At 57.1% G+C, this 11263-nt stretch overlaps 1 protein-coding gene across 1 annotated transcript; it reads left to right on the top strand.

Annotated features, from left to right (window-relative positions):
* Positions 1 to 6915: 6915 nt before the first annotated feature.
* LOC137457101 (olfactory receptor 14A16-like) lies at positions 6916 to 9892 on the top strand (the record flags this gene model as incomplete). Its single annotated transcript, XM_068168907.1, has 2 exons — positions 6916 to 7833; positions 9506 to 9892. Coding segments are annotated over exons 1-2 (1305 nt in total), but the record flags the coding sequence as incomplete, so codon positions are not given.
* Positions 9893 to 11263: the final 1371 nt, after the last annotated feature.

Genomic DNA, 11263 nt, shown 5'->3' with positions numbered 1-11263 from the left:
CCCGGGGGGTCACGTCTGGCCTGGCAGTGCCGGGGTCGGTGTATTGCTGTGTCCCCGGGACATGCTGGTCACCGGCACGGGGGTGACTATGTCAGGTGAGGGAGGAGCTGTGGATGAAGCCCTTGCTGCAGCCTGTCTGGGTGAGGGGGCTGTCACAGGTGTGGGTGCAGCGGTGCTGGCTGAGGATGCCCATCTGGGTGCAGCTCTTGCCGCAGGCAGAGCAGAGGTGCAGCTGCTTCTGGCTGTGGACGCAGCAGTGCCAGATGAGGTTGGAGCTGAGGGTGAAGCTCTTGCTGTAGCCACCGTAGACAGAGGGCTGGGCATGGGCTGGGGGCAGTGGGGCTTTGCCAGCTCCAAGCTGGGTGGGAAGCTTTACCCACCCTCAGGGCACTCATGTGGCTGCTTGGGTGGCACAGAGGGACTGATATAGGTTTCCCATCTACCACCTCTTCATCTTCCTCCTCCTTTGGTTCATTCTTCTCCTATTCCATATCCTAATCTTCTTCCACATCATCACCTTGTCTTCCTCCTCCTCCTCCTAATCCTCATATACTTCATCCTTCCTGTCCTCACCCATGTCTTCATCAACCACTTCTACTATTCCTCAAGGCTGAGTTTTGACTCCTCCAAATTATTCTTCAGGTGATTCTTCTCCTCCAAGATCTTGCCCAGGTCCTTCTGGGAGGCCATGCTGCTGAGAGCAATGGTCACCCCTGGGCTCTTGGGCAAATCATTAGGGACCAAGTGACTGAGAAGGACACTGTGTGTCACTTCTTGCAATGGAGGGATCAGAGCCCTAACTCCTGAGCTGAGTCCCCTGGTTGTAGTGCTGATGGGAATGACACCCCCAGGACGTAGCCATCCCAACCATCCCCCTCCGGCCAGGCAACTGCTACCTGACCACCTGGGGCTCAGGCAGATGAAGTCCTAAATTCCCATCACAGCCAATGACCCTCAAAGCTCCACAAGTGGTGAAGTGTGGTTTGGGAGGAGGGTCTGGAGAAGGTTGGGAGGTGCTCAGGGGTCAGCAGGAGCCTGGGACCTTGCTGCTGTTCCAAAGTTGGGTTCTTTACCTTCTGGCCTGTTCCAAGGAGCAGATCTGCAAACTTTGCTCCTCCCCAGCACAAAGGAGCAGGGCTGATGGAGAGAACAGAAGGATATGACCCACGGCAGAGAGAAGCAAATGGCTTAGAGGAGGGGACTCTGACCTGCAAGGAATGGCTCAGCCCTGACCAGGGCTCTCCCAGCCTTGCACTGCTCTCCCTATGGCTTGGGGGTTTGTCACCTCCTGCCAGCTCAGTGCATCTGTGCTTGGATCACAGCCAACAGGGAGTTGATAGAAAACTTTGGAGGTCAAAACCTTCAGGGTCTGGGCAAGTGGCAAAAGATCCCAGGATGATTCAGCATCCAAGGTTCTCCAGATCAGAGAAACACCTCATGAGAGTCAAGGATCTCCACCTCTAGAACCAGTGACCCTAAAGCCAGAGCCTTGGAGCTCTCCTGGACCACAGCAGCTGTGTCCAGCATCTCCCCCACTCAGACATCTCTCAGGCACAACCTGCACCAAGGGCCAGCACCAAGTCAGACTTCTACAGGCTCAGTTCTCATCCTATAAGAATGTTGAAGCTTTGTGAGTGTTTGCCCTGATCTCCAGCAGAAGGGAACTGAACTCCAGGGCAGCCTCTCTGCCAGCAACCTCTCCACCTCTCTGTGTCTTTGGACAGACACTTTTTCTGTCACCATGTTTGGGGGCTCTATGTTCCACTGGAGGCAGCCAGCTCTGTCCGTGTCTGTGTGTTTTGTGGTTCTATCCAGGCATAGCCACAGAAAGAAATTTGAATTCAGGATTGGTTCATGAGGAAGGGCTGCTAGGATCCAACCTTCTCATCTGCTCCTCACTCTCAAGAACTCTTGACTGGCTGAGAAATCACAGCCCTCGCAGAACTTGTTGGCTTTGCCTCAGCCTTGTGGACAGGCAAGCTACTGAGAGACAGCTTGTGCTCAGCAGATGGTTCCAGAGGGCTTGGATTGCTGAGGCAACTTTCTCAGCCTTGGCTTTGCTCTGCTTCCAAACAGCAACAATTCTTCTGTGGCTGTGTGCAGGCAGTTCTCTGCACACTGGTGGCTCCTGTTGAGCTTGTGGATGAACACTCCCCTTAAGGATAATCCAGAATTAGAAGCACAGGATGGGGATGGAAGAGGCTCCTGATCCAAAGAAGAGAGATTCCAAATGTCTCCAGAGATGCAACCTAACTGATTAACAAACATTGACTGCCTGAAGTCAAGGAACCTCTGTGGGAAAAACACTCAGGGTGTGCATCCATCCAGGCTGTCACCATCCCATAATGAGGAACAAACACACAGGGTGGGAAGCACCAGGAGGAAAGGGAAAGTATTGGAGATGTGGCAGTAAAGGCAAGAAAAGATTACCCCTCAGCTGGTCAGGAATCTGTGCCCCTGGGGCAGTGCTCCCAAATACAACTGTGGCTGATCAGTGAGAGACTCCAAGTTGGGCCCAAGGAGATGTGAAATGGCACAAATGAAACAATGCTGCAATGGAAAGGGCCTCTGCTTGGCACAGCTTGGTCTGATGGTTTCTACCTTGCTCAGGAAAAAGTGAAGCAGAAAAGGCCATGGTGAAGATCTCTGCTGTCCCAGTCCTCTGGAATAGGACTGCAGGTGCAGGATCAGCTTCCCAGGGAGGAGTGAAACAGGTTGCAGAAAGAGCTGCTCAGGAGGGAATGGCTCCAGGCATGGTCTTTTTGCCTCAGAAGGAGGAGTGGGCACAGCACTGAACTAAAGCTGTTGTGTTTCCATGGATCAGAGAGGAGGACATCCATAGACATGGGTGAGAGATGGGAACAAAGCAGGATTGTGCAGGAAGGAGGAGCCAGCACAAGTTCTGCACCATGAGGGGAGTGGAACACTGGAACAGGTTGCCCAGGGAGGGGGTTGGGGTCCCATCCCTGGAGATATTGAAGGTGAGGCTTGACAGGGCTCTGGGCAACCTGATCTAGTTGAGGCTGTCCCTGGGAAGGTTGGACAAGATAACCTCTGGAGGTCCCTTCCAGCCCAGCCCATTCTATGATCAATGAGATATGGGAACCAAGAAGATTCTGCATGAAGTGCAAAAGGAAGACACCACCTGGGGCTTCTCAGAGCTCTGGGCCTGGCTATGGTTGTGGATTCCTGCCTTGGGCTTCAGTGTGAAGAAGTTGGTTGGAGCAATAACCCTGAGCTTGTTCCCCTTTGTTTGCATGGCTGTTAGAGTGCAGGGCATGTGTGAGTGCTGGTCTGCTTCAGGGAGCAGAACAGGGGACAGCAAGGACCTCTCTGGGATGAGCTGAGGCAAAGGTCACCTTCAAGAGCAAGCCCTAAGTCTCTGTCTTCTCCTAAGCACCCATTCCAAGGACCAGGCCTAAGGCCTGTCTGCATTTCATAGAGCAATACTGAGCAAGACTTTCCTGAGGTTCTTCTCCCTATTCCAAATGCCCGGGGATGGAACAAACCCTGCACACAGGGAAGAAGGCCAACTGCAGCTGAGTTGTAGCAGGAGAAAAGTGGCCAGACACAGGAATTGTCCTCCCCCAGACTCAACACTGCTGTGGCCACATCTGGATTCCTGGTATCTGGGTGCAGAGTTCAGAAGTCCAAAGGGGAAGCCAGGAACTGGGGAGGCTGCAGAGGAGACTTTCCAGGATGGGGATTGACATCTCTGTGGAGAGGCTGAGGGACCTGGGCTGCTTCAGACTAGTGAATGGGGTTCAGAGCACTGCCATAGCAATGTGCACATGGCTGAAGGGTGGTTTCAGAGAGGATGGAACTCTCCTTGGGTGTGTTACAAGACCAAAACCTCCACAAAGTGCAGCTAGAAAGGTTCAGAGTGGAGAAGAGGCCAAAGAAATGTCCCTCAAAGGGCAGAGCTGCTATGCATGAGGCCATCCAGAGGTGTCGGGAAATGGCAGAGAGAGCTGAAACAGCTCAGGGAAGGGATGGAAATGGCAGGGGCAGAGCTGGATGGGGAAGCAGGATTGGTGTCAGCAGACTGAAGGGAAAGAGCTGCAGGCATGGGACAGTGTAGGAGAGGCTGCAGTCAGGATGGGCAAGGGCTCTGGCAAGGCTGAGAGGCCTTGGTCTTTGTCCCCTTGGCTCTGGCAGTTGCTTCTGCCACCAAGGCCTGTGAGGAGAAACTTGGCTTTGAGGCTTTGAGGTTCTTCTAGTCCAAGGGCAGTGGTCAGGGTTTGGCCTTTCTGCTTCTTAGACCAAAGGCAAGTTTTTCTGTCCTGTACTTTGCCTTTGTCTCCCTGCAATCCTGGCCTCTAACAAGCTGCTCTAACGAGTCCCTGGGGAGCCTTTGTCAGTAACAAGCCTCAGTGAGGCCAATCAGTGCTTCAAGGTACTTTGGAGTTTTCTTCTGCCTTGGACTTGTTGAGAGGCTTCTTGGCAGTACCTTGGCAGAGTCTCCTGGCAGTACCTGAGGATGATGTCATCAGCCCCAAATACTCCATGGGGCTCATTAAATACTGCTGAACCTCTAATTATTGCCAAGATTTCTGCAGCTAATTGGAGAGGTTTTTGTTGTACAAAGCATCTGATAAAAAGTATTTTTAAAGGAACATTTCATTCCTTTTCAGCAAAAAACCACAGCAAAACCTGACAAGTCATACCCTGGTCACTGCTCACCCTCACACCCCACTGCACCCAGCAGAGCCCAGAGCCACAGGTGAGGGACAGGATCTGCCTTGCCAGGGGCTGGATGTCAGGGCTTGGCCCTTTGGATCAATGAAACCCCTCCAGGTTTCCTCAGCAGCAGAGCCACCTTGAGCTGCTTGTCCTGACCTGTCAGCACTGCCTCAGTTCTCTGCTCTCACCACAGCCTGGAGATGCTTCAGTGCCTCCAGTGATGCTTCCATTGTATCCACTCTCTCCTGCTCTAACCAGACCCTGGGGACACTTTCCCAGTATGCTTCACTGGGACCCATTAAGAGTAGAAGAAACTTCAGAGTTTGAATCTGACTTTGACTTCTGGAGAGGTTTCATCAGCTTCTCAGTCTCTGAGGATCATGGACTTGGCACCAAAGCCACCAGAGGGCTCCTTTAAATGCCTTGGGCTGGTCCTTTTGTGCTGAGCCAGGCCAGGCTCCTGGACTGGAGGGATCTGCTGGGAAGCAGGAAGCACTTCAGGAGACAGCTCTGTCCAGGAGCAGCTCCTCTGCACAGCACAGCAGGGCTGAGGACACTGCCAGAGGATCTCAGAGAGATGAGGAAGGCAGATAGAGATTAGAGGTGGCCAGGACTGGGAGGATGCTGAGAGCTTACTGGAGAAGTCACTGCAGTCACTGACACTGTGAGGCTGTGAGTGCAGGGCAGTGCAGGTGCAGTTCTGGGAGGCATCTTCTAAAGCTGGCACAGCCACAGCTGATGCTGGCTGTGGGGAGAAGGTGTGGGTGGCAGGAGCCACCCCTGGCAGTGCAGAGCAGGGCAGGGTGGGGCAGAGTCCTTCTGCTCTGGAGAGGCTGCTGTGTGCATCAGGGCTGCTCACAGCTGCAGCTCAGCAGCAGGGAACTTCCAAAGGGATGATTCAAGGACAAGGTCCAAGCAGGGTCTGCTCTAAAGAGAGAAGAGTTCCTGAGGCTGTGTTTGCAGTTTCCTATTCTGAGGACAAGGGAAAGTGGGGAGTGAAAGAGAGGAAGCAAAGGACCATTCAAGTTGGAACAAGTCCTTGAAACTGGGGAGGTGTACCTTGGAGTGGTCAGGAGGTCTGCTGGGAGCCTCCTAAAGAGCCTTCAGCCTCTGCCTGTGGACAGCAGCAGCAGCACCCTGGCTGCATTCATCAGGATGCTTCTGGCCAGTGCCCTGCAAACAGGCAGGTTTCTGTAGGTGAGTGCAGAGGGGCTGGGCTGGGCTCTGTGAGCAGGGCAAATCCATCACCCAGCACACTCCTGCCAGGGTGAGAACTTCCAGGCAGCAGGGATCAGATCAGGGAATGAAACTGAACCCAACAATGTTGTGGGAGGGAGCATTCAGACATCTCCATCTGGTCCCCTCCAGGCCAGATCCTTCCTCTGAGCACAGCCCTAGGCCTCTTCTTCCCACCCCACCCCCAGAAAAGCCTCTGCCCTCAGGGTCATGGGCTCCAAGGCGTGAAGCACCTCCTCTGCAGCCAGAGCTCCAGCAGAGGCAGAGCTGCCACAGGAGAGGGAATGCCACTGGGTGTTGCAGTGAGCCCTGAGTGTGCTGGGCTGGAAGTGTGGTGCTGAGACACTGAGTGGTCTGTGGTGGATCCCTCTGCTCTCAGCAGGGTCTGGTGGCTTTTCAGGGGGACATGGGAGTGTGATCTCCTCCAGCTCAGCAGGGCACAAGCCCAGAGAAGTGGGGAAGTGGCAGCATGGCCAGAGCAGCTCCCCTCACTCTGCTCTGAGCCACAGGCAGCTGCTTGTCTTGCAGGGTTCTGCTCTCTCTGTTCCCCCTGAGGGCAGCAGAAATGCTGTGTGTGAGAACTTGTGACAGCCATGACCACTCTGGGGGTGAGATGTGGACAGCTGGAGTACAAAAGCCTAAAACATTCAGGAACTGCCTTTTTCTACCCTCTCTCCTTAGCACTGGGAGATGCTGAGAAGCCTTTCTGCTTTGGGACTCTTTCCTCTGAAAGTGGACACCAGACCTTGCTGCTGCCTCCACCACTCCCCTGCTGCAGAGCAGGACTGACTCAGCAGCAGGAAGCAGGCAGAGTCTCTGCTCTTCCTTGCATGCTCAGTCAGCACAAATGAGTCCAGCAACAGAGCTGGAGGGAGGTGTCCTCCAAAAGAAAACTTAAGTCTCTGGATCAGGGGCTGAGAAATGGCTTTGGTTGTGCTCCATTGACTTGTGACTGCCTTTGCCTTTTGGCTACTGCACTGTGCACAAAGGGCACAAATGCCCAACAGCAGCTCCATCACCCACTTCCTCCTCCTGCCATTCCCAGGCACAAGGCAGATGCAGCTCCTGCACTTCTGCCTCTTCCTGGCCATCTACCTGGCTGCCCTGCTGGGCAATGGCCTCATCATCACCACCATAGCCTGGGACCACCACCTCCACACCCCCATGTACTTCTTCCTCCTCAACCTCGCCCTCACTGACCTGGGCTGCATCTCCACCACTGTGCCCAAGTCCATGGCCAATTCCCTGAGGGACACCAGGGACATTTCCTATGCAGGATGTGCTGCTCAGCTATTTATGTTTTTCTTTTTCATTTCAGCAGAGTATTTTCTCCTCACCACCATGTCCTATGATCGCTACGTTGCCATCTGCAGACCCCTGCACTATGAGACCCTCCTGGGCAGCAGAGTTTGTGTCTGCCTCACAGCAGCTGCCTGGGCCTGTGGGTCTCTCAATGCTCTGCTTCACACAGCCAATACATTTTCCCTGCCCCTCTGCCAGGGAAATGCTGTGGAGCAGTTCTTCTGTGAAATCCCCCAGATCCTCAAGCTCTCCTGTTCCACATCCTACCTCAGGGAACTTTGGCTTCTTGTAGCCAGTGCCTATTTATTCTTTGTCTGTTTTGTGTTGATTGTGGTGTCCTATGTGCAGATCTTCAGGGCAGTGCTGAGGATCCCATCTCAGCAGGGACGCCACAAAGCCTTTGCCACCTGCCTCCCTCACCTAGCTGTGGTCTCACTTTTTCTTGGCCCTGGCACCTTTGCCTACTTGAAGCCCTCTTCCATCTCTTCCCCATCCTTGGATCTGGTGGTGTCAGTTTTGTACTCAGTGGTGCCTCCAGCAGTCAACCCTCTCATCTACAGCCTGAGGAACCAGGAGCTTAAGGCTGCCCTGAGCAAACTGATCCCTGGATGCTTTCAGAAGCAATAAACTCTTTGTCTTCTGCTGCAGAGCAGTTCTGATGCCACTCAGTGCAGGCCCAGCCTGGCTGCTTGAGCTCTGGCTGCTGCTGGTATTTCCTTTGTAAGAATGTGGTTCCCTTGTGTCATGGTTTGGAGCTGGCACTTTAGCCTAGTTTCTAATTGCAAAGCCAGAGCAGAAACTTTCTGGAGATCTTTGAGTGACAGGTAAATGTAGTTGGGGATTTGCCACAGCAGAATACTAACAGCTGTGTCTCTGTTCATTCCATTGGTTGCTGCACAGACTCTTCACTCTCACGTTCACTTCTTTGCTCTGTGTCTCTGCTGTGCACTGCTGCCTTGTCTCTTTCCTGACCTTCTGCTGGTTCATTTTGTCTGCAAAGATAGAGGGAAGGGAAAGTGGTGAAGGAGTTTGTGAGCAGCCCCTCTGGGCCACGCAGGGGGGTTTGGAACAATTCAAGGGGGTACTTGTATTGCTTTGAATTGTAAATCTCTGTCAAAAGATTTTGTACATCTTCATGGCATTTTATACTTCTGGAGTTTTGCTCACCCTTTGTAAATAGAACTTTCATTTTGCTTCCAACTTCTGAGGTTGTTGGGTTTGGGTTGTTGGTTTTTTTCGGTAATTTACCCCAGTTAGCTGAGGGTAATCTCAGCCAACCACACCACAGAAATATCATCATTCAAGACCATATCTGATTCAGTCTTGGCCTGTCTGCTGTGACCCAGAGGCTGCAGACATGAGGAGCTGTGCTCCCTGTGTGTTCAACACAATAAAGGACCCTGCAGGAAGTTGTTTCTCTGAGTTCCCTCCTCTAAGGCTTCTGTGGAGCTTCAGGGCAGTGCCTGTGTGCAGAGGTGGAGGGGCAGAGTCCCAGCACAGCAGCAGCGACAGGGAGCCCCAGAGCTTCGGCTGTCCTCAGCTGCTCTTTCTTCCCTTCCACCCTCTCTCACTGAGCCTCTGTGCTGGGGCAAGACCTGAGTGCTCTGGCAGCTTGGGCACCTTGGGATCCCTTGGCCATCTGGCGCCCAGCAGCTCCCAGGACCAGGCACCGGCCTCCCCCTCCGGCCGCCCCTGGGGCCGGGGGTGGCTCGGACTCGGCGCCCCCAACGTGTCATCCCGTCCCCCCCCCCCGCACCGCTGAACATTCGCTGCAGCCGAGGGCTTGCCGCTCGACGCCTACCCCACCCGCCCCGCCCCCCGCTGCCGCCCGGCGCTGCCCCGGCCGCTGCGCCCCGCCTCTCATCGCTCCCCCCACCCGGCAACCGGCCGCCGGGCACGGCAAGTCCCAGGGCAGGGAACAGGTGCTGCCGGGACCCCGTGCTGGCTGCCGGCTTCCCGGGGCTGCCCCGGGCACGGACAGGTCGCCCCCCCCGCCCCGGCGAATGTTCACCGAACCGGCTGCCGGCTGCCTTCGAGCACCCCCCGCCCCCCGCCACTATCATCCCCCCCGCCCCCCCTCCGCCTCCGCTGCCGCTTCTCCCCGCACCGCCTCCACTGCCTCGCCCCACCGCCGGCGAACGAGTCGGCGGATCCATACCGTCCCGAGAGCCCGAGGCGGTGGGACCCAGTGCGGGTCCGGCCGCGGCCGGGACCCCGTGCCGGTCGCCGGCTTCCCGGGACGGCCCTGGAACGGCCGCGGTCACCGGCCTGGTGACGTTCACAGAAGCGGCTGCCAGCTGACTTCGAGCCCCCACCCCCTCCGCCTCCGCTGCCGCTTCTCCCCGCACCCCCTCCACTGCCTCCCCCCGCCGCCCGCGAACGAGTCGCCGGATCTGTAGGGGGCCGGGAGCCCAAGGCGCTGGGACCCAGTGCGGGTCCGGCTGCTTCCCGGGTGATGTTCACCGAAGCGGCTGCCGGCTGTATTCGAGCCCACACCTCTGCCGTGGCCGCGGGGATTCGCCCCGGTCCGGCAGCTGACGGTTCCCTGTGCCGGACGCCGGCTTCCCGGGACTGCCCCGGGACAGCCCCGGTCGCCTCCCGGGTGAAGTTCACCAAAGCTGCTGCCGCCTGTCTTTGCCCCCCCCCCCCCGTGCTCTCCCTCAGCCGGGAGGTAGACGTGCTCTCCCTCGGCGAGTAGACGTGCTCTCCCTCGGCGAGTAGATGTGCTCTCCCTGGGCGAGTAGATGTGCTCTCCCTCGGCGAGTAGACGTGCTCTCCCTGGGCGAGTAGACGTGCTCTCCCTCGGTGAGTAGACGTGCTCTCCCATGGCGAGTAGACGTGCTCTCCCTGGGCGAGTAGACGTGCTCTCCCTGGGCGAGTAGACGTGCTCTCCCTGGGCGAGTAGACGTGCTCTCCCTGGGCGAGTGGGCGAGTAGACATGCTCTCCCTGGGCGAGTAGACGTGCTCTCCCTCGGCGAGTAGACGTGCTCTCCCTCGGCGAGTAGACGTGCTCTCCCTCGGCGAGTAGACGTGCTCTCCCTCGGCGAGTGGGCGAGTAGACATGCTCTCCCTGGGCGAGTAGACGTGCTCTCCCTCGGCGAGTAGACGTGCTCTCCGCGGAGATCGCGCTTGTCGCCAAGGGGTCGCTGTTGTGCTCTGCCTCCGCCTACGTCATCGTACAAGCCGGCGTGATTTCTGCGACCTGCCGCTGGGCGGAGGTCGGCTGGTTGTGCGCTCGCGGAGCTGACGGCCCTCCAGTTCCGTATATGAGGGAACGAGTGACGCCGAGCACTCCCAGGGCAGCGCTGCCGAGCGGCTGCTCCAAGCCACCCGCCAGGCGGCTGGGCAGGGGTCCGTCTGGCTTCTCGGTGGCTTTCCCCCGGGTCAGAGAGGGGACCCGCGGGGCCGAGCAAAGGCGTGGCGGTTTGGAGCGGCCGCTGGCGCACCCTCAGCGGTGTTGGATGGGTTTCGCTCGTCCGTGAGCCGGAGCCCAGCCCGGGCTCGGCAACGAAAGAGGGGAAAAGAAAAAAAGTTGACGAGTGGCTGGCGCCGGCCACTGCCGAAGTGTGGAACCCCCGAAGCGAAGTTTGCCCGGTGGGGCACGGGGGCAGAGAAAGCCGGGGAGACGTGGTGCCGGCGTCGGTCCCACCAAGAATGGAAAGCAAGCCCGTCCAGGCACGGCGAGAGAGAGCCCGGTAAGGGGCAGAGAGAGTTCCCAGCACTGGACCCTCTTCACGGGGGGTCCCCCCCATGGCCAAAGCCGCAGCCCGCGGGGGCACGGCATCTAAGGGAAAAGCCAGCGGCGGTGACTGGCCACTCGTATGCTATGGAGCCCGGCATGGGGGGAGGAGGGCAAGCCGGTGCCCCAGCACGGCTTCCTCCTGGCTCCAGAGGGGCGCCCCGTGATGGAGATGTAACTCGGTGCAGCTTGAGGGAAAATGCAAGCCCACATTTCGGGGAGGCAGAGGTGCCCTGTGAGCCGGTGCGGCCCGGTGCAGCTTGCCCCCCCCCCCATCTCTGGAGGGCGCCCCGTTTGCTCCTC

Source organism: Melanerpes formicivorus, unplaced genomic scaffold, assembly GCF_026170545.1.
Source record: "Melanerpes formicivorus ecotype bairdi unplaced genomic scaffold, bMelFor1.0.p_v2 SCAF_159, whole genome shotgun sequence".
In the NCBI taxonomy this organism is placed as follows: domain Eukaryota; kingdom Metazoa; phylum Chordata; class Aves; order Piciformes; family Picidae; genus Melanerpes; species Melanerpes formicivorus.
The sequence above is the reverse complement of the archived record's forward strand: the minus strand, read 5'-3'. Positions and strand labels throughout refer to the sequence as shown.